Raw genomic sequence first — 27,518 nt, 5'->3', positions numbered from 1 at the left:
TCTGAATTTGATAATCAATAAAAACTAATTGTTGCTTACATAAATATCAGAGCCTTTACCTTAGTTACTGAATCTTTCGTGGTTGTGATTCTACTCGTGAAAACTTCGTTAAGTACTGAATGAAATCCTGCCTGTGAACTGTTAAGCAATTTAGTGTATGTTACGTTTAACAACAATTTTAACCATTTTACATTTTTGGTACACATATATTATATGTGGACAAATTTAAGAGTAATGTCCGATTGTTATAGCTGTGTAATTATTTTCCACAGAAGAAATTTTTTATGTGCTTCAAAATCTTGAGAGAACTTGTTCACCGTCATGTCCGTGAGGCCGCATGACCAACCGTAGCTGCCATTTCCAATACTCGAAATTTACAAGGTTTTCGTGTGCGTCTATATCACTAAGTCATCTGAATTTGATAATTTATAAAAACTAATTGCTGCCTACATTAATATCAGAGCCTTTACCTAATTTATTGAATCTTTCGTGGTTGTTATTCTAATCGTGAAAACTTCGTACGTACGGAATGAAATCCGCGGCTGCCATTTTGGAGAGTGGAGATTACGACCCAGTTACTTTAAATAGCAGATATCGACCAGTGCATGAATAGCGACCACGTGATCTGACGTAATTGTCATTCGCAGAAATGAATGTAGTATGTAATAAGGGGGTTTTCCCCAAAGGTGGTGCTACGAAAACTAGCTCAAAATGGCTGATTACAGCAGGCGTCAAAAGGCGCTTCTATGCGAATCTTGCAGAGGCGTCAAAAGGCGCTTCCATGCGAATGGAGTAGAGGCGTCCAAAGACGCTTGTATGAGGTAAAGGGTTAAAATAAATATCTGCTGTTTGAGTATTGTGATGACATGATTGTGATACTTGTACTTAATTTTGGATCAGAGTGTTAAACAATATGGATATTCATGCCAGCACCTAAAATTTAGATTAAATTGTTAAAACATGCAAACATTCATGCCAGCTCCTTGGTGGATTGAATCGGTGTTACACAATGAAAAAGATCATGCCTGTACTCTGTTATTTGATTCATAATGTTACACCATGAAAAACAAAAAGTCCAAATCACACACATACACATGTGCACACACACTCACACACACACCATGAAAAACTGCACCAGCACACAATATTTGAATCACAGTATTACACCATACAAAAATTTATGCCAACACTGTGGTATCTGAATCAGTGTTACACGGTGCAAAACTCCATGCCATAATATTTACATCACACTGTTACCCAATACAAAATTGTGCCAACATGTAATATTTGGATCACACTGTTATACAATGCAAAACAAAATCATGCCAACACCTTGTGTTTGGGTCACACTGTTACACAATGAAAACAAACCCCAAATGTTACCTATCTTAAAGCTAATAATACACAGCTTACTCTTGTTTATTCAGACAGCAACATTTACCATAAAAATTCTGGAGAAAAAAAAACTTGTTGAAAAAATAAAGTTTAATTGTAACTTATGCGGACAGATTTCTGTAATCACTTCAGTTAAATATCCTTACCTATACTGGGTATGTTTATGAATCTTGATTTAGGTGAATTTAATTGTTCTTCCTTTGTGTGCGTAAAATAATGACAAAATCTCTGGTGGTGAGAGCATCGATGTTCTCATTGTCAGCGGTTTTGCTATAAAGGTTCTAGTTATATTTGCATATGTTCAGGTAAATAGTAACTCACATGCTCATTGATACATTGTCCTCTTGTGCAAAGAAGTGCAGCAGTGTTTTATGGCTTGCCATGAAACGTGGTAAATATTTCGTTTAGAGATGCACGTATTGTTAAATCACTTTCATCCTTCCTATTGATGATGTCATGCTAAAGTGATAGATGGAAAAAAAGACGTCAAAATGGAACCTGATCGTAACACATTCTACTCTTACTTTCAGGACGTGGTTCTCCTAGAAGCACTCAGAGTCCATTTGGAACAAGTCCTGATCCACTATTAATGTCACCCCATGCAATGTCTCCTAATGCATCCCTGAGGCAGCCCCCTTCAGGGCCTCAAGTGAGCCCTCCCTTCAGTCAGGGGGCCAACATAGTCCCTATGTCCTCCATGTCACCCTTAGGGAATCAGGGAATGACATCCCCAGGGTTTGTTCAATCCTCAATGCATGGAATGGGAAGCCAGGATATGAACGAAGTCGGTATGCATTATGGGGTTATGGATAGGTATGTATGAAGTTATCCCTCCATTTAATTCTGCTTTAATAGTTATTGTACCAAGACTAATATTTTTAACTTTTCTGTACTTGCTTGTACCACATCTCTTTAATGTAACTGAACATTTGGGAAATCTTAAATGTAATATATTCATTTCATTATTCCTAATTTCCTATGAAATCATCGAATTTTAGTCCAGATTCCTGATGTGATATTGTTTTCCTCATAACATAATGGTTTTATTTTTCAAGCCTGAAATTTTTATATTTATTATGAAAGAAATAGTATTGAAAGCCGTGTCCTATTAATTACCTCTTACAGTTAAGAGCCTTTTTGTACCTCGCTTAACCAATTTTTGACATCCCTTAGCCAATTTGGGGCAACCCCTCTGTTTTGGACCTTTGTTAAATTTCAATGATTTCTTAATAATCTTTTACTGAAAAATAAATTTAAAAATATTTTTTAAAAACTATAATGTAATGGAAGTTAGAATAAATTCAGCTTTACACTTAGCTTGATATACAGAGCTTTATGCCAGGTGTGAAATTGAACAAAGCTGGAGACATGCACACAGATTATGTCCAGTGTTAGCAACAGGCTGATGAATACATGCACTGACATAGATCATGGCCAGTGTAAGCAACAGGCTGATCTATACATATACTTTACACTAATTATGGTCACTATAAGCAGTGGGCTGATCAATACATATTCTTTACACTGATTATGGCCAGTGTAAGCAACAGGCTGATCTATACATATACTTTACATTGATTATAGTCAGTGTAAGCAGTGGGCTGATCAGTACATATACTTTACATTGATTATGGTCAGTGTAAGCAGTGGGCTGATCAGTACTTATACTTTACACTGATTATGGTCAGTGTAAGCAGTAGGCTGATCAATACATATACTGACAGATCATGGCCAGTGTAAGCAACAGACTGATAGTACATATACTGACACAGATTACAACCAGTGTAAATAGTAAGCTGACCTGTATAAATCAAAGAAAATGGGGGGAAATGAGAATGGTTGGTGGGATCAGGTGATTGCTAAATAAAGGTGCATGTTAGGGAAGGTTTTGATGTATGTAAAAGCTTCAAGGCAATACACACTAAAATAAATGATGCCCAAACAAATTCAACGCTATTCAACCAGTTAACTGTTTGCAGTATAGTCTACTGGCAGTGGCAGTTGACATGTAACAATCTGTCATTGACACCTTGATTGTCAGAAAAGAAACAAATCTGTAAACCATACATTGTGGCTGTTGAATTTTTCTTATTTAACATGTTTTTTTTTAGAGTTTCATAGATAAACAGATGAAAGGCAGTATGATATAATGATATTCAGGATATTATATAACCAGTGTCTGATTGCTCAAAATACCTGTCAGTCAGAGCAAACCTCTCCTGAACTGGGGAGTCCTGTCTGGGGAATACAAGATTTTTAAGGAAGTTTTTTATATATATATATATATATATATATATATACACACACACACACACACACACACACAATGTTGGGGTACAGGATGTTAAAATGTGAGCAAAGGTATGATATCCCTCTATGAACACTTGCATAAGCAGGAAGTTTGTCTTGACCAATTAGTGCAAGGGTTAAATCTCGTTTTTAGCACCATTCTCGATAATTTGAATATAAGCTTATATGCTCAACAGTTGTATGTACAACTGTACCATACATGTACTGTCCATATCCAGTAAGAACACCGTGAAACAGCCATGCAATTAGTGATGGATAATTTAAGAACTAGGTAATATACGTGTAACAAGTAGCATTCAAAATTTCAGCAACAAGAATAGCGGCTCCACATCTCAGTATGTGAAACAAGAGTTGCGGAACATGTGCAACGCTCGGTCAGAAAAGCACCAAATCCATGGCTCAATGATGCAGCACCACGGCTCAATGCACATCTCATCACAAGCTCCACCTCCTCAGCAAACACAGCAGACATCCCAGCCAATGGAAACAGAATCAGAACTACCACTTGATATATTAGAACAGAGTAAGTTGAGAACTTTAAAAAAAAACATTGTGTTGATGGATTCACGGCAAATTTGATTTTGCACAGTCCCAGTCTTCACTGTAAAAGGGAGTGGGTTACTTTTCACTTCAATCTGAATTTAGTTATCATCTTGGAAAATTCTTTACTTTTATAATGCAGGTAAATATGGTACACTGAAGATACCATGAAACATTTTGTGTATTGTGTTTCTGTTATACCACAAATACACTGATGTTTTAAGGGATTGACCTGGCCTTTTTTTAAAACATTCTGCCATTAGCTGGAAAACAAACTCTTCCTTTGATATATGAAAATAACATATATATTATATTATTTGATAATAATATTGTGTTATTTGATAAAAAAACTGAGATAAAAGAAAAGAAAATATCTCAGAAAAGAAAGTCATAGTTACGCAGACAAAACATAAATGAAATTGTCAGTACCTTATTGTACGTGAATTTACTATGTTAATTGTTGTGTAAGTAATCTAAAAGTTTTAACTAAAGTGGGATGATTAAGCATCAACAATAGCTGACAACCAGTACAATACATTAGAGAGCTTGTTGATAAATACAGGAAGTGTCAACACTGAAGACTATATTTTACTAGCTACTCAGTTGATCTAAAAGACAGGGAAACCTTGAGAAAAAACCTAAAATGGTATCATAGTATCTACCACCGAAAAAATGTCATGGTAAACTGGTATACCAGTAATACTGAACACCTCGATGTTTATAATGCTGTTAAACACAGTTCAGTGCTCCATCTTTATAATTCTGGTAAATACAGTTCACTACTCCATCTCTATAATGCTGGTAATTACAGTACACTGCTCTGTCTCTATAATGCTGTCAAGTACAGTACACTGCTCCGTCTCTGTAATGCTGGTAAATATAGTTCACTGCTCCATCTTTATAATGTTGGTGAATACAGTTCACTACTCCATCTCTATAATGCTGGTAAATACAGTTCACTGCTACATCTTTATAATGCTGGTTAATACAGTTCGCTGCTCCATCTTTATAATGATGGTAAATGCAGTATACTACTTCATCCTTATAATGCTGGTAAATACAGTACACTGCTCCATTTTTATAATTCTGGTAAATACAGTACACTGTTCATCTTTATAATGATGGTAAATACATTACACTTTTCCGTATTTATAATGCTAGTAAATGCAGTATACTGCTCCTACATCTTATAATGCTGGTAAATGCAGTATACTGCTCCATCCTTATAATGCTGGTAAATACAGTATACCGCTCCATTTTTATAATGCTGATAAATACAGTACACTGTTCCATCTTTATAATGCTTGTAAATACAGTTCACGACTCCATCTTCATAATGATGGTTTATATGGTATACTGCTCCGTCATTATAATGCTGGTAAATACAGTACACTGTTCCATCTTTATAATGCTGGTAAATATGGTATACTGCTCCTACATCCTAATAATGCTGGTAAACACAATACACTGTTCCATTTTTATAATGCTGGTAAATACAGTTCACGGCTCCATCTTTATAATGATGGTTTATATGGTATACTGCTCCATCATTATAATGCTGGTAAATACAGTACACTGCTTCATCTTTATGATGGCAGTAAATATGTACACTATTCCACCTTTATAATGTTTATAAATATGGTACAATAATCACGCTTTAAAATGCTGCTGATGGGAGCCATAAAATCACCTGCATTGTACGTGGAGGGAGCCTTTACGGAACAATGTTCGAGCAAGGATCTGTTCTTATAGTGCATTAAAGTAAAATGATTTTAATGGTCTCAGATCACATTATTATTGATTCTTATGAGCCTCGAAGTGAAGTGAAATTATTTGATAAGTACCGATAGAAAAATTAAACTGGATCATTGTGACAAGATCAGGGACCATCTTTATATTATACCAGTGGCACTGATATATTGAGGCATTTTTTTTATTGAGAGATAAATGTATTTGTACCAGGTTAAAAAACAACAATTGTTTAATTGCATGTCCTTGTTTCAGTAAATGAAATGACACAGGAGCATGGAGTGGGGTCATCATTATCAGGATTGGAGGACTTTAAGGAAGAAGAGGTTGTTACACAGAAGCGTCAAGAGGCCAAAGACAGATACCACCAGTTTGAAAGTTTAGTGAAAGTTGGTGAGTTCTGTTTTGTATGATTTATTCCACATCTATGATTAAATTGTTACTTAATAACAAAAATTTTGTTTCTGACCATTAGCTTTTGCGTTTAAAAAAATAGAACAGATATCTGCTTGGAACTCTTGCATTTGTTATTTTCAACAGAATTCTGCAGCTCTAAGTACCATACATGGTGGTTGACAACTCGGACATTTAAAATTTCTCCTGTAATCTGCAGATAAATAACACTGTAAGTGAATAACAATAAAACTTGAATATATATGTTTTTGTCGTATTTTGATTTTGTTTGGCTAAAGATACAAATACTTGAGCTTTTTCTTTATATAAAATTTAAAACAAAAAAAGATCAAATAAAAACAGAAAAGATGGTGGCATTTTGGTCCTGTTGACTGACATTTCTGTTAATTTTAATGTGTTCAATTAAAAATTTGTTACCTGTGTTAACAAATGGTGAAACAGTTGTCAATTTTGAGTAATGGTGGCATCGGTGATGGGGTTTTATGTAGTCATTTGAATCTTCTTGTTCACTTTTTGGCTTTGAGTAATTTTAATCTCACCATGCTTATTAGCATTGTGTCCATTCATTTTAACTGAATATAGTATTTATTACTAATAAAAGTAACAAACTTTATGTTTAAAAGAAAAGCTGCACTATTGCACTTTTCTCTACAGCTTTATATGTCAAGGGAGGCAACTCAAATTAAGATGAATGTTTACCACAATAGCAGTTCTCTCTCAATATTGTTCCTCCATTTGTATGGATCAAGCCACTGATTCATTTGATTGGCATATAAACCACATGCTTCCAGTCATCAGAGTTGGAAGAAGAAAAAAATCAGCTTGGAAAGAAACATTTTATTTCAGCATTTTTATGTGCCTCTTGCTGCTAAGGTGGTACTCTACAGTTTTGTACTTTGCCCAGGGTTAGATTTTTAAAGAGAAAGAATTTCTCAGGTTTTTCTCACTGATTGTCCTGGCTCTTTAAAAAAAGACCTTGTATATCTTATGTATTTTTTAAAAAAAAACATTTAATTCCCTTTAATTTGGTATATGATTGATGGGTGTAACGTGTTCTAGAATACGGAGCCTAGCCTTATTTGCACTTACCAAAAACCTTATGGGTGTGCTTGGTCATTATCACTTCATGAAATTCAGAGGTTAATTGTAAAAAATAAAAATAAAAATTAAGAAAATAAAAATTCACATTTTGTATATTTTGTAATTCATTCGTTGCACTTTCAGAAGCTGATATTGTTGACTATGGCAAAATGGTTTTTTCCCTAGTTTAGTAACTGCTAACAATAGTATACTTTAGACTGATCAGAGCTGATTTTTTGAGCACATGGGAGGAGCCATTTTCATTAGCTGTGTGCTTATGTCATGTACAATGCCCACAAGTACAGTGTCCAACAACATTTCAGCCACAGCACATGAAAGTAGCATATAGGTATGGCAACATTTTCACTATTGTGCATGTTGCAAATGCAAACAGTTTTACCCTACAGCTGTCACTCTGTCAGAAGTACATAATATCTATAGAGCTTCCCCCTAAACAGAGTACTCCTAGGCCTGCACCTAATAACATAGCCTCTCTCTCCAAGGGTCTATGTATTATTTTGTATGTAGGAGTTAAATACAGAAATTAAAATAAAAGTAAATATTTTGTTTTCAATTCTAGTACATAGATTGAACTATGTAATGAAAGAAATTAAATTCAGTTGCAGCCAGTGGGTGCATCGTAATATATTTAGTGCTCTATTTTTGTCATCTACCCAACCAGCAGACTGGTTCTTTGTCTGTAAATTAATTGGTGGTCTAGTGTGTATAGTGCCTGAAACAGTAAAAATGTTCTTAACATGAAATTACAATAGTTCAGCCGTAATTGCTCAGATGTTGCAAATGTTAATATAAATTCTCTTGTGACTCAATAAAAAAATGGAAAATATTTATGAGACTTTGTTCAGCATTATGACGGTAGAAAGCACTATGAATATATCTGAATTTGTGTTCTTCCATCTGATCTTCTGTAAATTAATATCACTTCAATCCTCCAACAGATGAATATTCTACAAACAAATTTCAATTCTTTTTTCTAGGAGAGCATGAAGAAAAAGCCACCAACCTCTTCCGTAATCAACTTATGACCAACCTGAATAGTGTGTCTATAAATAGCAACACGTTGATATCGGTGGCAAGAGATAGAAGCCCATCTGGATCCCGACCCTCATTGGTCAATGTAGTACAAAAGGAACCTAGGGTAATATTTTCAAAAAGCTGTATTCTTGTAAGACCAGCTTTAGCAAATAGGGAGCATTACAATTTTGCTTTTCAAGTTTGGAAAGTTTTAGGACAAGAAACAAAAAAAAAATCTTCCTGTAACTTGATAAATCCTTTCAAACTACATTTTTTCTTGACATTGTTTTTTTTTATAGCAAACATTGCTCATAAAATGTTCATATTTGTTTGGTCCATGTTTGGAGGTAGGTAGGATTGAGGACTGTTCTGGTGGCCTAGTGGTTAGAGCATCCACCTTGTAAGCAGGAGGTTGTGGGTTCGAACCCCAGCCAAGTCATATCAAACACTTATGAAAATGGTACTAACAGCTGCCTCGCTAGGTGCTCAGTATTAAGAGGTTAGTGTTAGGACTGGTCAGCCTGATGTCAGTAAAATGTGACTGGGTGGGACATCATGCTACATGTCTGCAGCCTGATGCCCCAGTGCTAGACATCACTATAAACTGCCACACTGCAGACATCATAGCAGTGATTGAAAAAATGTTAAAGCTATGTTAAAAATCCTAATCACACACACACAAACATAGGTAGGATTGACCACTTGGAATACTTGGCAGTTGTTCAACCTGAAAATCAGAACTAATCAAGAATGTTCCAATTTATGCATCAAGAAGAATTACTTTAATGAAGCCTACCTACCTACCAAATTTTTTTCAAGCCTGTTACAGGAAACAGATATTTTAAATTATTTGACATTATATTGCAGTTATAGGCAATACATATTGTGCAATGGAACACTAGTTCTAGTCATTTTAAGAATGGAAAGACTTGATTATTACTTTAAAGGCAATGTTACATTTCTTTTTACATCAATTGCAATGTTGAAAATAACTTCAATACAATTTTACTAAATGACTAAAGTTTTTAACCAGATATGGACTTCATGTCTTGCCTTTAAATGTTACGTCATAATGCTGTGTTCTGATGAGATATGAATCTATCAATTTGTGTAGTTGGGACCCCAGGGTGGCCAAGTGGTCTAGTGCGCTTGCCTTTACCGTTGACTGCCATCTCAGATACTTGTATGTATGTTCTTGGATTTCGTATTTTTGTATGTACATTCTTGGAATTCAGATACTTGTATGTAAGCTTTTGAATTCAGTTACTTGTGTGTAAGTTTTTGAATTCAGATACTTGTATGTAAGTTCTTGGAATTCAGATACTTGTATGTAAGTTTTTGAATTCAGATACTTGTATGTAAGTTCTTGGAATTGAGATACTTAAGTGTAAGTTCTTGGAATTTAGATACTTGTATGTAAGATCTTGGAATTCAGATACTTGTATGTAAGTTTTTGAATTCAGATACTTGTATGTAAGTTCTTGGAATTCAGATACTTGTATTTAAGTTCTTGAAATTCAGATACTTGTAACTTTTTGAATTCAGATACTTGTGTGTAAGTTCTTGGAATTCAGATACTTGTGTGTAAATTCTTGGAATGCAGATACATGTGTGCAAGTTCTCGAAATTCAGATACTTTTAAGTTCTTGGAATTCAGATACATGTGTAAGTTCTTGGAACTCAGATACTTTTAAGTTCTTGGAACTCAGATACTTGTAAGTTTTTGGAATTCAGATACATGTGTGTAAGTTCTTGGAATTCAGATACTTGTAAGTCCTTGGAATTCAGATACTCATGTACAAGTTCTAGGAAATCAGATACTTGTGTGTAAGTTCATGGAACCCAGATACTTGTGTGTAAGTTCTTGGAATTCAGATACTTGTAAGTTCTTGGAACTCAGATACTTGTGTGTAAGTTCTTGGAATTCAGATACTTGTAAGTTCTTGGAATTCAGATACATGTGTGTAAGTTCTTGGAACTCAGATACTTGTAAGTTTTTGGAATTCAGATACTTGTAAGTCCTTGGAATTCAGATACTCATGTACAAGTTCTAGGAATTCAGATGCTTGTGTGTAAGTTCTTGGAACCCATATACTTGTGTGTATGTTTTTGGAATTCAGGGACAGATGCTTGTGGATGTATTTTTTTAAAAACCACCTGGTTCCACAGAACACTTAACTATTTATTTACTATTTTTAAATTATTTGATGTGTGTGCTGTGTGTTAATAAGTTAAAATTGTCATTTCTGGATGTAAGTGTAGAACATATTTAGCTATCGGTCCTGCAAGTTTTCTTTCATAACATTTTCATTGGGTTGACTTTTGCCAGATTTACCAGTTTCACAGAAGTAGAATGCTTTTAAGATAAGGCTATTACCATACATTTTGTTTTTGTTTAATTTATAACTACTAAAACTCTATAGCCTCATGCACAGCATTATAAGGAGGGAGTATTGTATATGTACTTAATTATAAGATGGTGTCACTGTCAGTGGGTGTGTGTGTTCGGAATTTTAACATAGCCTTAACAGTTTTGGTCATGTGGCTCTGATGTCTGTAGTGTGTCGGTGTATAGTGATACCTTGCACTGGGGCATAATGCCACAGACATGTAACATTGTGTCGCACGCAGTTGCATTATCCTGACTCCAGGCTGACCAGTCCTAACACTATAATCTTGATGCTGAGCACCAGGCAAGGCAGCTGCTGGTGCCATTTTTACAAGTCTGTGGTATGACTCAGCTGGGGTTTGAACCTACAATCTCCTGCATCTGAGGTGGATACTATAACCATTTAGGCCACCAGAGTGGTTGGTCTAAGTTGTATACTCTGGCTTCCATAGATAGCATAATAAGGAAGGAGTACTGTTATCGTGTACTTCTTTATAAGGTTGTCTCAGTGGACATCATTATATAAAGGGGTACTGTTTGTATTTATGTACTTCATTATGAGGTAGTCTCACTCTAAGGCAGTATACTTTGACTGCCACAGACAGCTTAATGAGGGGGTACTTTTTATGTATCATGTGCTTATTAGAATTTGGTTTTTCTACAAGGCAATATACTCTGTGGCTCCCATGTGCAGTTTTATAATGAGTGAACAATATATATGTAGAGAAACTCAGTTCTGATTTTTTTTTTCAGAAACAGATTGATGAAATTAAGCCTGCCAACCAACAGAACAGTTTGTTACAGCAGCTCCTGTCTGAATGACTTGGGTGGAACTTAATTGTTAATTTAGTCCGTATCACTTATGTTCAATGACCACCAATAATGGAAAGGAGGGGTTCATCAGACTAGTGTTTGGATACCTTCTTCCATGTCTGTTTCTTACAGAAGATTCCCGTATCAACGTCAAAATGGGACTCCTCAAGGATTTTGTATGTACCAGGAGTGATTGAACACTTTATGAAAAATGATGGAATGATACTAGTTGATTTCCATTGTGGCTTGTGTTCAAGGAGGAACACAATTTCAGTGCTCAAAATCTTATTTTAATCAGTCAACACAGCGGAGATATTGTGTACACGTCCATAGGATTTCTTTTTTATGTACAACATACCATGGTCATAATCATGGCTTTCTCAGGTTTTGGTGAATTAAGTATTACAAGAATCTTACAGAAATTCCCGAAGAGATTGTGTGAGAGAAATGCTGAAATACTGTGACATGTGCACCAAAGTGATGGCATTTTGTGATTCACAAGGGATGTGTTTTATTGAAGGCAGGGAATAAATTTCTATTATTTACTTGAAAAGTTTATCGTGTACCAAGTGCCTATTATGGTTATGACATTGAAATAACTGTTGACATGTCAATTCACCCCTCTTGTCGTCCCAGTTCACATGTTGAAAAATGGCATATATTTCATTTCATGACGAGTATTAACGGGCACTATACACAGCTTATACGGGTTCTTAGTCTGGATAATCGTGTTGTAGTAGCATTACTATAGTTACATTAACTTTGCTTCTTTCTGCAATCAATAATGAGTTGATTCATGGATATCTACTCTTAATAAATCAGTATCTGAACAGCTGTATAAAAGATACTGATAAAATATGTCTACAGTTTCTGCTTTCTTCAAGGAAATTGAACCCGATAGTTAATTGCAGAGATCACGGAATTATGTTGTATAAGCTGGCAGAGAAAGTGTTTACTGTTTGTTTGTTTTGTTATTTGGTTTTAATCGCCACCAGATAGGGTAAGGATGCATGTTCACTGTCTAAATGTAAAGGAGTGAAGGTTGTTTTATTTAGTGACTTTCAAGTGTGATTCCAAATTGAAGGAAGCGATGCTGTTTCTGTACATGTCTGAGGAATGTGGAATGATGAAACACGGAAAAAGATGGATTGGGATATTCTAGGACGATAAAATCGGTGTTCATGCTCAGAGAAAAGATGTTCTTGTATGAAGAAAAGACAGTTTGCTTCATATAGCAGGATTATATAAAATTGTTGATAGGTGTATTTAACACTCATGTAGATTCACATGATTTGCCAACTCCAGATTTGTATAAATCAGAAACAGAATCAAGACTACATGGAAAACACTTCATTCAGTGATTAATATTGTTTTGTTCAGTTATCAAATCAATCTCAAAGGCGTTAAGTTTACAGCATGAAATGAGAGAAAAAGATTTCTCATGCTTTGATATTTTCATGAGGCATGTTAGAGGCAGCTTTTTTTTATCCATTTAATGGTTTTTAGAAAATAGACAAAAATATTCAGTTTGGTATAAATCTCCTTTCTCTTTTCTAAGTCCTTGCTGGTTTTTCTTTTACTGTTTCTGCATCTGATTGTCTGTTGTTTTTTTCCTCACTTTTTATCTGTTTCATTTTCCTCTCTTTGTTCCAAGAGAGATAACTCTTTCAAAATCAGTGTCTTGTACACTATGCCTTATGCCATTTCATTTAATTTTTTTAAACATGAACTTGTTAGGTTTAGAAATAAGAATTATAGGCTGTTAATGATGTGAGTTCTTGCTATGAGTTTTCATTTCTGCCTTGTTTAAGTAAGTGAAGCAAGGTCATGATACATTGTTAAAGATTCACAAAAAACTAAAAGGTATTAATATGTGGACTGTAGTTACGTTTATTAATCAGATCCAAATAAAATGAAATAAATGCTAATATGAATTGTTATTTTCAGCATGGGATTCTATCATAATCAATAAATATCTATATATATTTGTCAATATTTTCTTATGAAATAAAACATTTTGCCACATGAGGAGGAAATATACAGATTACAGCATTGTTGTACAAGTTGTATTTTTTAAAGACAGTCTGTAAAACGTGGTTTAGACAGTTGATAAAACTTGTGTAAATAATTATATATTCCTTGTATATACAGAAATTTTTAGGTGTATTCTCTGTCGCAGTATGCATATTCTCACATGTTACTCAGAAATACATCTTTCTATATAAACATATTTTTGGAAACAGAACTAATGTTTTGCATGTAACCTTTTGCACTTTTGGGAATTGGATCATCTTGCATCGCATCAGTCAATTATTGTTGTTTTGTTTGAGGTGGATGCAGTAACAGTTTCATGCTGGTAGGCAAATCTTTTAATACTTCAGTCTCACAGCGCTCAAAGTGCACAATTTTTGTACAGCCAGTCTTCATTTTCATCTATCTTGATTCATTGTTACATCTTTTTAAGCAAAGTAGACATGCTGTAGCACATTTTGCATGGATTTTAAACACTTGACCATCGTTCCATTTAGGCAACATGGATGTTGACGGGTCATCTCGTCTACCATCACGATTTCAAAGTTTTGTTATCTAGTGAAATAAAGCAAATTACTGGTGACAGAACAGTTTATTTACTGCAAAATATAAGAAATTCTGTCTGTTTTGCTCTTAGTCTTTTTGTAATGGATAGTTTCTCACTTTTATTTACACTGTTGATGATTTTTCCCAGATGCATAGTAACTTGGCATATTTGTAAGCTCTCCACCTGTCAAAGCAGCATTAGTCTGTACTGTGACACTGCTTAGTATTTTCTGCTTATCATTCGGAACACATTGGCTTTTTTTGTGAAACAAAAAAATGAATTAGATGTACATCAGCACGGAAACTTGCAGAAAAATCATGCACAATGTTAACTGGAAATCTCTTCACAATAAGAGAACAGGAATCTATTTGGACCACCTTGGCTGTTTCTGTGGTTGTAATAATGGTAAGATTGACCAAGAATTTGTGAATTTAAAAAATGGATGCATTCACAAATTCTTTGTCGGTCCTTATTTCATAAATTTCCTAAATGGTCCAGACAACAGCTAACAGCATACATGCGAGATATGATCCATTTTTGTAACCTTGAAGTTGTGAATGTTCCACTTTTGTGATATGTTTTCATTTGCTTGGAAGTGACTTAAAAAGTTTTAGTACATTTTAGTAAGTTTTAAAATAATTTGAATTCATAAAAAAAAATGTCTCAGGACCATCTTGTAATATCTGAATTCAATTTGAGTTTATATAATGACTTGGTTGCCATAGCGAAAAGTAGTGGATTTCTGAGGTTGCACACATTTTACAGCCTTATTTCTTGTTCATAATAACTCCACAATCAGAATTCATCTTACTTTCTAGGTTAACAACATTGATATGTGTGATATTTGTTTCCAGCAGTTCCTAAAGAAATTTCATAGCAACAGTAATTAACTATAGCAGAGATTGCCAGGCTTTGATTTAATGACATCACAGCTATATCCATAATGATGACACTTTTAGTCAAGTCAAAAACATGAAAGGTTGGTTTGATTTGGCTGCATCTTGAAATAAAACTTGGATACAACTTTAAATTTACTTAGTATTCTCGTTGTTGTCGTTGTTGTTGTTGTAGGGCTTAACGCCATTTTTCAGCACAAGATAGGCTATACATGGCGGCCAGTATTAATGGTGGAGGAAGAACCCGGAAAACCCCCGGAAAGAACCACCAACCCACGAGAAGCTACTGGCAAGCTTTCTCACATAACCACATTAGCCGAATCCGAGACTCGAACCGACGCAGACAGAGGTGAGATGGCAGTGATCCGTAACGGTGAACGCTTTAGACCACTCGGCCACTCGGGGCCCCCAGTATTCTCGTTAGTACAGAAATGAAAAGTAGACTTTGTTTTACTTTAAGCAAAAGTGACCACAATTTCTCAAAGAACCTGAGCAGCTTTATAAGTTTCAGATCATCCTTCACTGTGCTGATGTACCATTAGTGACGGGTAGCAATTTTCTAAGTTAAAGATAATTGTCAATAGATTTTGTGTCAATGATATTCAATAGATCTAAATTTGGCACACTTTTTATGTTGGATGGCCAGCTCATGAGACCGTACTGATCTTCCCAACATGTCAAATTGTAGTTTGCTTTTTCTTGTCCCATTGTCTTTGACTAGCATGCCACTCCATGCCACTTTATATTATTTTCTGACATTACAGAATATGGTGGTGAACATGTTACAACTGTTAATTCATTGGTAGACAACCAACTCCTTAGAAATTGTAAATTAAAGAGATGTGAAAAAGGTGAGCTGGAAAAATATTAATTTAGTAGGGACTGTACGTAGTACCAAGATTGTATATCCTCGTTGGTGAATGAATGGTAATGAATCTTCCAAAACTTGCTGTTTTCAATTCCACTTTGAATTGACCACCTATTAATTCTTCGGCTGTTACACTTGGTGAACTCATTTGAACAAACCATTCACTACCAAATTACAGCATGTACTTGTTTTATACCACAACCAGAAATATCACAAAATAATACAAGTTGCAGAAAGTAACTTGTTGGTCTACCTGTTCTGTATAAGCCAGTTATCAGTTCAGGCCTGTTCCCATGTTTTTTTTTTAAACTTACTGTTCTTGAAACTCGACAGTTCTCATCATAAAAACGATCCAAAAGATATCATCACATTATGAAGCTAAACTGTATCCCAAGTAGAAGAGATATTTTAAGAATCATTTGATTATCGGATCAGTTTCTTTGCTTAAACAAAGACCCGTTTGATATTACACTTCATTTTGCACATTTAGACCATGTAATTTGCAAGGCTAAAACTTAAGTCCTGGAAATTCTGAGACCAGTTAGCACCACTGAAGTCCTGAAGGGTTTGTTTTTAAGTAGCTTTAGTTATAAAATTTGGATATTTTGTCAGAATTTTAATGTGAAAATCGATGATCTATATCCACTTTTAGAAGGAACATGCAAATTTATAGCTTTTTATCATTTAGTTATTTTTGCTTTCAGATTCAATTTTTGAGTTGTTATTTAACAGTAAAAGAAAAAGCTTATTGGTGCCACAGTTTCTCATATATTATTTGTGCCAGATATGCTGTCATTATAAACGTTTAGCTGCCATGATATACTGCACAGCAGTTTTTTGTGTGCTGATGCAGCAGTTTTATTCAAAATCAGGATTTTAATTTGGCTTGTTATAGTCTTTGTTGTTCATGATAGGTTAGGTTACAATACTTAAATCAATGACTGTTCATTTTGGTAGAACTTATTTCATTAGCTAACTCTGAGACCACTAAATTTCTCAAATTTTCACTGCTAAATATTCTTGCAATACAGTAATCAATTGACCAGTGAGACTACTGCCAGGAGACTTTAGGTAGCTGAGTGTCTGAGGCGCTTGCTGATTTGTCATATCTCGCCTCTGACCACAGGGGTTTGAGTCTGGCTTGATCAGTGTGAGAAGGCTTGCCAGTAGTGTTTGGTGTATCAGTGGCTTTTTGAGGGGGGTCTCCTTTCGCCAAATATAACGGCTGCCATGTATACCCAACCATGTGCTGAAAAGGGCAGGCATTAAACTCCAAAACCAAACCAAACTAATCTTCTGACAAACCAGATTATTCTGTGAAATCTATATTATGATTTCAAGTGTACATTATGGACCCTTATAGAATGTTGGCAGAGACAAGTCCATGCTATTCATTGCTTGTTGCTGCTGCATAATTAAATGTGGTAATTAACATAATCCTGACATATGTACAGTATTTTTACTATAATAAGAAAAGGGCACCATCCTAAGATGGACTTACAACCAGCCTGAATTCCTTCCATGACTTAAAAGGGGAACCAGCCTAATTGTCTAATTGCAGCAACAGGCATGTTATAAGACATTACTTCTCTGATGAGGCCAGGGGCCAGCCTAATTGTCTAATAGTTGAAACAGGCATGTTATCAGACATTTTTTCAATGACTATGACGGGGGGCCAGTCTAACTGTAGAAACAGGCTTATTATAAGACATTATTTATATGACTAGGCCAGGGGCCAGCCTAATTGTCTAATAGTTGGAACAAGCTTTTTATCATATATTATTTCAATGATGAGGATAGGGGGCCAGTCAAATAGTGTTAACAAGGCTTATTATCAGAAATTATTTCTCCTATGACAAGACCAGGGGTCAACCTAAATGTCTAAAAGGAGGGACAGGCTTATTATCAGACAGTGTTTCTGTGATGAGACCAGGTGCCAGCCTAATTGCTTTTATCAAGGAATTGCTTTTATCAAGGAAATCCATCGTAAATATTTGCCAGAATTATGTAATAATGGGGGTGGGTAGGCTTATTGTCAAGACAACTCTTGCCATAAAATTAAGAAGATTAATGATGGTCCTAATACTATTGTAAATAGGTAGGTCATTACTTAATTTTTAAGTGCTTTAATTGAAACTGTATATGCTTTTGATGTGGTATTATAAGATGAATAATTTGGGAAGTGAATTTTATGGTCCAGAGTCCTCACAGATTCCATTCATTGTTAGCTGTTTCATGCTCATATTTGTGTATCAGTATTCATTTTTTGGACTTTATAAGTTACTGTTGTCTTTGTTCTGATAGATTTCATTTTATCTGTGATTTTTCTTCACACATTTTAACTCTGTTGATTTTTGGCCAGAAGAGCTTCTGGGATGACCTGTTGTCTGTCATTCTTTGTCTTGCATCTGTCTTCCAACGACTGTCCATCCGTTAGCACAAGTTTGTTGTCACTACTTCTCATAAACTAGTTGAATGGTATCCATGAAAATAAACATAACTCATTCTTCCCCAAGTCAAGTTGGTCATAAATGAAAATGGTGGTGTTCATACATTCAATATGGCTAAATCATCAGTCATCTTGGAAATCTTATTGCTACTTCTCCTGTGTGGATGGTAACATCATCATGGGATTTTAACTAAGTGACTTCTTATGGTCTAGTTGAAATTGGTGCCAGTCCGTTATGGCAGCCTTCTTGAAAATCGTGTTATCATACAACTCATGAATGAAAATTCTTACTGACATGGGACATTCACCTGAAGACTTATTGTAATGCCAGTTGGTCCATGATGAAGATGGTGCTGCTTACATATTCAGCAGGGATGACACAGTGGCAATCTTGAAAACCTTGACATCGCTAATTCTCCTGAATGGCTGTTCATATCAAGGGTTTCACTGGAAGACTCCTTTAGATGTCAAGTTAGTCATGAATGAAATTGGGGCAGCTTACATCATATGTGTCCTCCACGACAGACATTTTTAAAGTCTTGTTACTGCTACTACTCCAGAATGGAAAGTCATATCTGCATGGGGCTATCACCAAGTCTTTTACTGGTGTGAAAATGCACAAGCTTTTTATGTCATGAAATGAGGTCAGATACTTCTCCATTTCAAGCCTTGCCACAGGTATGACACTTGGTAAAGGGTGTAGGAACATTAATTGCTCTATTTAGTTCAGTGATCTGCATTGCTTGCTTCTTTAGTGTCTTTCATCTGTTTTGCCAAACTACTGTTCTGCGTCACAGTCCAAACAGGGTGAAAAAGCTCAGTATGCATGTTATTATAGCACATTTTCACTACCTAATATGGACCCTGTGACAGTGTTTTACATATGAGTAGTTCTGGTTTGACCCTGTGACAGTGTTTTACACACGAGTAGTTTTGGTTTACACTTCTGTTGCCAGGGAAAGCACACAAGTTCGCAAATTCACGTAACATGATAAGGATGAAGCTTCTGAAGTTTCATATCATGTGTGTACTCCAGCTTGGTCACTGTGACTTTGTTTCTTGTGTCAGTTCTATGTGTTGGTTTTGTTGTTGTGGCTTTAATACCATTTTTTAAGCACACAATAGGCTGTACATGGCAGAAGAACCTGGGGAAACCCTGGTAAGAACCACCGACCTACAGAAAGCTAAAAGCCCCTGTGTTGATTTTGGTTAGCAAGGAGTTCAGTGTCAGTTTTCATGTCATAATGGATGTATTCTAGTGTGCTCTTATTGATAAACAGAAGATAATTTTGTATTCTCTTTATTTCATTAATTGGAAGATGTTTGTTAAGAATGCTCCCACCTGACACCAATTATAATATTGAATAATTGTCGCACTGTTTAGTTTTATAAGTAAGAGCATGTTGTTCCTGAATTTATTGATGAACTATTTTAGCTCTTTTCAGAAGGAAGGAAAAACAGTCTGGGCTTGTTCATGTAGAATGTTTCATCATATATTTGCATAAAGACAACAGTTACTATTTTGTTATCTTGTTTCACATGAGCAGATATTTGTTAAATTATTTAGAACACATACAAGCAATATACTCAATGAACTTATAATAAGAAATGATTTTACGCAAGAAATAGAAACAGATTGAAAAAGTTTAAAGTTGCTTTTCACACAATTGCTGTAAAGTTGAGGTTATAATATTTATAATTCACAAATAAGCAGATCTTGGAATAAAAATGTGATAAGTGATCAGCAAAAACTGCAAGTCTAATCTTTTGGTTATATTTAGCTGTAAAAATTGAACACTTTGCTGCAAATGGTGGTCTGAAAATGAGTCAATCTAGTGGAAGATTGATAAGAAGCATTCAGTTACGATTTTACATAGTCATCGATAAAACAGTTCAAGTTCTTTTAAACTGTTTGATTCATGAGAATGAAATCCTCCATGAAAAGTTTAAGTGAACAACTGTGTCTGATGTTTAATGGTACCATAATTTGACAGACAACAAGTTGTTGATCTGTTTGACATTATGGAATGCAAGCAATATAACCATTATGAACTTATTGGTGATCTCTGAAAGACTGGATCTTTTAAAGTGATCCTCAAGCAGCATAAAACCTGTAGCGGTTGATATATTTTTGGCCAGTAGATTTATTTGCGTTTGCCCCCCTCAAAGCCTGTACTTTGTGTTTGCAATATTTCTTATATGCTTCAATAATTATTTTCTCAAATGTACAAAAAATATTCTTGGGTGACTAAAAGTTGCAGAATTAAATGAAGTTTTAGTACTGAACATTTGATGATAATAAAAACGAATTATTTTTATAAATTTTTTTGTATGGTGTATGAAAACTAGAAGTATGGAAAACTTCTAATTTACAATTTTAGACAATATTTTGCCTGTACATTTGACAGCAGGCACTGGTTTCATTCAATTTCTCAAAGTTTTTTTTCTTATTCAGGTTGTCATTTTACTTGCATTGTTATTTGAGTCCCATGTAGAATAGTAGTACTGATGAAAACTAACCCTTCATTTTTAGATATGTACATAAAGCAGTCTCTTTATTCATATATTCAGTTTTGAGGAAATCCTAACATTTCCTTGCAGATGAAACAAGTGTACATTTTATGCAGGACCCCTGCGTCAAGGTCAAGGTCACCCATGGGGATATATAAAATTCTCTAACTTGTAACCTTCTGAAGTATGATTATTTGACATATTTTAGTGAAACATCGTTGAAGTATATCTCGTAGATAGACAGCATTGTGTATCATAGCCTTATCCTTTCCTCAATGTTAAGGTCACAGAAAGGGTAAATGTCCCTTTCTGACAATCATAACCTGTGAACCACTGAAGATATTTAGTAAAACGAGATTCATATATATATCAAGACCAAACACTGTCATACGCCATAGATATGCACCCTTGCCACAGGGTCAAGATCATGGCAGAGGAAAATATAAATCATTGATATTCATGAATGTACACATAAAACTTCAGAACATGTGAAGCTATTGTAATGAAGTTTTCACTAGTTATAAATTTTGATTATAGTTTTTTTTTTCTTCTCCATATTCAGGCATATCTTGCCCCTGAGGTCAAAACAAGGGATACTATCAATGTGTGGCTCACTTTGTCCAGTCTGCAACTTTTTAACATATACCAATATTTCTATCAAACTTGACTTGGGTCCACACTTTATCACACAGCAATGAAGTTTCTTGATCAAGAGTTAAGGTTATCTGATGAGAAAAGTTCACGAGATAGGCAGTGCAGTCTTGGTGCTCTTGTCAAGCCATGATATCTGCTGAATGTTCTGTGGATAAAAATCATTGCTGCCATCAAAAGTAACAGGATCTTGAAAATTTCAGTTTGAGGAAGAATATTTTAGAGATTCAGTGAAACCAAAGCCAGAGACATTCATTAAGAACTTGCAAATACATTGTCATATAGTGTATGCCTTTTTGTAAGATAGTCGGTAGAAATTATGACTGACTTGGGACTGTGCCAGTACTCTTTCACCATAACTTGTTCATTGTTATTATAGATAAGAAACTTATTTTTATCACACATATGTATTCATTGCACATCTATTTCAGAATTTGTATGAAGTTGCTCAATTATTCTGACATTTCTTATCATTTGATTGTAAACCATACTTTCATATATTTGTTCTAGCAATTATGTCGGCTAGTATAACCTGTTTTAATTTCTACTCATTTTTACAGCTTTAGTACAGTATTGGTAAGCAAATAATCTTCAACCTATTAACGGAGTTTATTGTTGTCATATTAATTTGAAAGTTAAAAATAAAAATTATTAGATTTATAAATTTAATAAAGAATGGCTAGATATATAAAATTCTATACATACTTTTTGAAAATTGTTCTTGATTTTGTTCATGAATTTGTTAAGATGAAAAGTTGTTTTTCATAAATGTACATTTTATGGGGGTGGGTGGTGCATTAAAGTTTGTACGTCCCTTGATGACTGGTAAGGACATGTACTGTTCCACTTGTTTATTCATCATACATCTGTTACATGTTGCATTTTGCATCTTCTCAAGGTCAGTTCTTGGGCATCCATTTTTAGTTGTTAGACATTGTGTTAGAGGTTCTGCACTTTGTTAATTTAGTAAAAGATGTTTTAAGGCTTGCAATTCTCTTCTTGGTGTCATATTTACTGTATCTTCTATATTGCTATTTAAATGCTTTTGGTCTTTTAACAGAAGTTTTTGTTTTAACGAAATTAAAATATGTGCGGATTTCAGCCTTTAAAATGACCATATTTAATAGGGATTGCTGACTTGCCAAGCCCTAAAAACCAATGGACAAAACTGTGTCAGCTAATCGTGTTGAATTTTATCTGTCAGGTATGCTGTTCACAGTTGCATTTGACAAGTAAAGTGTGTGATGACTACCAGTCTCAGACATACCACTGGAAACTAAGTTATAACTTGTAAAGTTAGAATATATTAAATTCCCCACATGCACAAAAAACAAGGAAAACACTTTTGACAGCGTTTTTTTTTTTTATTGCAATACCAGATTGAAGACAAGTTATAAATGTTCTAGCTAAACCTGCTGACCATTTTAATGTTACTTTCCAAAAATATCTCTTTAACGAATGTCTTGATTAATTTACAGACTTTGTTTCAGCCTGCCGAGATGTTTCAGTACCATGCTTAGCCTGTTAATGATTGAGTTTTAAAACGTTTTTTCTTCATTTAAGCCTCCATTAGCTACCGAAAGTAGAATTTATAAATTTAAAAAGTTTAAGAGAAAATATAACCAATATTTGAAGCAAATGGGTATGTATCTATCAGTGAGCTTACAAAACAGAAAATCAGGCATCACCTCTTTTTATTTTGTACATAACATCACTATTCCCTGTGCTTGTACAAATAGTGTCTTTTCATGCCATTACACGATAATGGAATTTTCATCAGGAATTTTTGTGTGGCTGGCATTGGATATTCCCAGTGCTATTGCGTTTGTGATGGTTCAAGTTTTTTTTAAAGAAGTATTTTTGTTGAGATTTATTGTGAAGAATTAAGTTGCTATGTAGCTTGTTTTGTACATAACTTTGTTCATCTATATTATTATTATAATGATAATATTATTACTTTAATCTTTCACTGTGCACAGGTTCATCTTGTACATTAGTCATGGCAGTCTTCTGTTGCTACATGTGTTATTCATAGATGATGGCAGACCTGTTTCATTGGTCCAAAATAAGCTCATTCTTACCTCATGTATGTAATTTGTTTTTCATTGGCTGAAGCGTGGTTACAAGGGTTACGAGTGGCAGGCATCATTGATAATATTTAGACGTATCTTTGGAAAAATAGTAGTTAAAATACTAATGGATAAATAAAAAGACTTCATAAAAAGTATTCCACACCTTCACCAGCACTAACAACAATACTGATAAAGCCATATACACATAACGTAGGCCAGATGAGTTAGCTATTATAGGCCAGAATTCGGATTCCCTGACATTTTGATTTTGGCTTTGTCACAAAAGCTGCAGAAAGCTGCGTTTGATCTATGCTTTGTATGGATAAGAATAAGACAAACTTGAGGTTTATGACCTTTTAGAGCTATTTTGAATTAAGGCACACTGTGTAGTTCGCTTTTAATGCACGAGTTTGTGCATCATAGTAACCCATACCCCACCCCCACAAATTGAAAAATGAAATACCGTCACGTAGATAAAGTGTATTGTGATTTTGTAATTTTCATACATTTCGGTAGTGTCTGATTTAGATTTTAAATTTAATTCATGTTTGATTGATAGAAATATTTATGATAACTGTAACGGGGATTCATGTCTTCTTCCGAGTTTCAAAGAAGTCTGCAAATTACTATTAAATCTTGTTTACATTTTCCTCTCCAACACGCACGCACACACACACACACACACACACACACTTTGGTGCAATTGCCATTTTTGACCATAGATAATTCTGCTTTCAGCCAGTGACTACGAATAGCTGGTACCACCAGGTCACATATGAATTTTTCACCGATTTGGTGGTTTGTATGTTTTCTCTGCCAATCTGGAAGTGAAGTAAAAGTCACAATAAAATGTTGATATGATGCACACTTTTGCTGTTTGTTCCTTGATGGCGATATTCTCGCTTTTACAAAACGTTGTGTTGTGCATTCCCTTTGTCTCACAGCTCGTGAGGGTTGAGAATATATAATTGCTAAACGGCTGTTTGATCTCGGGACCATTTGAACCTGAGCGCATCTTACTTGTGCGTTAATACACGAACACGTTGATTAGATCATACATTTTATTATTTTCACGATTGTAATCCAACCAAATAAAGAGTCGCGGGGGGTGGGGTGACATACATATTTTAGCGGTTTATTGGTGTGATTTTTGTATGGTGACGCGAACCGCTTGTTACTTTTGTATCATCGTTAACCCTACGTTCCTTCACTGCAGATTAAACAAAATCCTGAAATTTTCTACGATATTTCGCAAAATCTTCCCGTGCTGCATTAACATACTGTGCCAAATGCAATCTGAGTTGAGTGATGCAGTTATTAAAGCATACGGTTTTTAACGGTGTGCATTTTACCTTATTATCTACATCTCTGGGGCGGTGCTATTATATTCTACCTGATGAAGGCAACCCAACGTGAGGAGTATGGTACAAGGCATACTTGTATGGCCCCATCTCTATCTATGACCCGCGTCCATACGTCGCGGGTAAGGGTCGTTTTCTCTTAATAACTTTTTAAAAAATACTGTGCATTTAAACAAATTTGGTCCAGGGCTCAGTAGAACAGTTTCATGACTTGTTTGGGAAGTTCAGCAAAGCCATTCCAGTACATTTTAGTTATCCCACGCAGCCATTTTCAAAGCGTTTCCTCGCATAATTTTCAACGTTTTCAGTACGTAGAGGATTTTACGTCATTTCGAATCTATCCAGGAAACATTATCGACATCATGCAGAAGGCTGGAAGCTAAACTTCATACGCCCTTCACAATACAAACCAATGCAACTTACAATATGATAAAAATTAAAAATTAAACCTTCCTATTTTTTTAAAAATGGAACACGTGTATAAAAGAAAATGCATCATATATTGGTGAGTACGTAGCCATCTATCCAAATTATACGATCTATGGGCGAGTACATAGCCTATTTCCAAAATTGTACCATCTATTGACGAGTTCTTAGTGATCATACTAAAGTTACGCAAAATAAAACGTGGGTTAAGTGTAACATGATTGAGCCGTGAATAAAGCAATAGAAAACCGCACAGTTTAAGACCATTACAAGAGACAAAACATTTGTAGATGTGAAGAGTTTCTCCTGGCTTTCAGTAGCATCAATAGACCTAACATGGGGAATACATTCTTTCGGCGACATTATCATCGACTTATCATGGGGAATACATTCTTTTGGTAACATTATCAGCCGACCTATCAAGGGGAATAGATTCCCTTGGTAAGATTATCGATAGACTTATCGTGGCCAACGTTTCCTCTAAGCTGCGCGCGCGGCGGCGCAGCTGCTCAAACATTCGCGAAAATCGCAATTGACGAAGATCTAAAGATTTTGCTCAAGTCACCGTAATGTTTGCACAATGCAGCGATCATGGCGCACAAATCTGCCATTCGCTTAGAGCACCTGTGTCAAACTCAAGGCCCGCGGGCCACATCAGGCCCGGCGTACAATTATATCCGGCCCGAGAGAGAATTTTAGGCAAAAATATTTTTTAATGGCCCTGCGATATAAAGTGCAAATCAAATTCCCTAATTAGCAGCCTTGCCAAACATCCAGCTCTGACAAATTGGCATAAGAGCGAAAATGGGTATGCAAATGATTTTTATTATTAAAACTTTTTTCTGTTTTAATTTATATTAATGTTTAAAAAAGGTTTAATTTTCCGCTTATTGAATGTTTATCCTGTTCGGCCCGCAACCTTACGTGTGATTTGAGTTTTGGCCCGCTGAGCGATTGAGTTTGACACCCCTGGCTTACAAGGGAACGTTGATCGTGGGGAATAAATTTCGTTAGTTAATAATATCGACAGACATATCATTGGAATAGATTCTCTAGGTAATAGTATCGACAGACCTATCATGGGGAATATATTCTCTAGGTAACCATATCGACAGACCTATCGTGGGGAATAGATTCTCTAGGTAATAGTATCGAAAAACCTATCATTGGGAATAGATTCTCTAGGTAATAGTATCGACAGACCTATCATGGGGAATATATTCTCTAGGTAACCATATCGACAGACCTATCGTGGGGAATAGATTCTCTAGGTAATAGTATCGAAAAACCTATCATGTGGAATAGATTCTTTGGTAATAGTATCGACAGACCTATCGTGGGGAATATATTGTCTAGGTAGTAATATCGACATATCTATCATGGGGAATAAATTCTTTAGTAAATAGTATCAACAGTCATATCATGGTGAATAGATTCTCTTAGTAATATTATTGACAGACTTTGGTAATAATATCGATAGACCTCTCATGGGGAATAAATCAACATGAAAATAATGATAGACCATTTATGGGTTTTGAATGGTTTTTGTTGGAAATATTATCAGTAAATATACGACAGTGTAAAATTCTTCTCTTTGTAACAGCATCGATAGATCAATCACTGGGAATTGATTTTCTTGGTGATAATTTACCAGATTCTCTCAACAGCATCGATAGACCAATAACGGCGTGTGAATAGATTTTGATGGAAATTATATATATATATATATATATATATATATATATATATATATATATATATATATATATATATATATATGCACTAAACTGACAACGAATAGTGCAAAACTGGTATCTAACTAACCTACACGCTTTCGACTCTTAATGAGTCTTATCAAAGTCAAATACAAAACATCGACAAGACAAACAAATAAAACAAACACACGGCTGTGTTTGCAAAACTTTACATGGATGTTTCTACAGGAATTAAACCGTTAAACGTATTATGTTTCAACTAGTTT

The 27,518-nt window shown here is 35.0% G+C and overlaps 1 protein-coding gene across 2 annotated transcripts in view; it reads left to right on the top strand.

The window, feature by feature from the left end:
- LOC149775022 (uncharacterized) overlaps nt 1–24,611 on the top strand; it is a 325,791-nt gene extending 301,180 nt beyond the window's left edge. For both annotated transcript variants that reach the window (XM_089944532.1, XM_089944533.1), the window contains 5 exons: nt 1,926–2,208; nt 4,014–4,228; nt 6,250–6,387; nt 8,487–8,647; nt 11,666–24,611. In XM_089944532.1, coding sequence (XP_089800658.1) covers nt 1,926–2,208; nt 4,014–4,228; nt 6,250–6,387; nt 8,487–8,647; nt 11,666–11,734 — 866 coding nt within the window. In that variant the 3' untranslated portion in view covers nt 11,735–24,611. The remainder of the gene's footprint in view (nt 1–1,925; nt 2,209–4,013; nt 4,229–6,249; nt 6,388–8,486; nt 8,648–11,665) is intronic.
- The last annotated feature ends 2,907 nt before the right edge of the window (nt 24,612–27,518 follow it).

Source organism: Sinohyriopsis cumingii, unplaced genomic scaffold, assembly GCF_028554795.1.
Source record: "Sinohyriopsis cumingii isolate HCF-2022 unplaced genomic scaffold, ASM2855479v2 utg000029l, whole genome shotgun sequence".
In the NCBI taxonomy this organism is placed as follows: Eukaryota; Metazoa; Mollusca; class Bivalvia; order Unionida; family Unionidae; genus Sinohyriopsis; species Sinohyriopsis cumingii.
The sequence above is the reverse complement of the archived record's forward strand: the minus strand, read 5'-3'. Positions and strand labels throughout refer to the sequence as shown.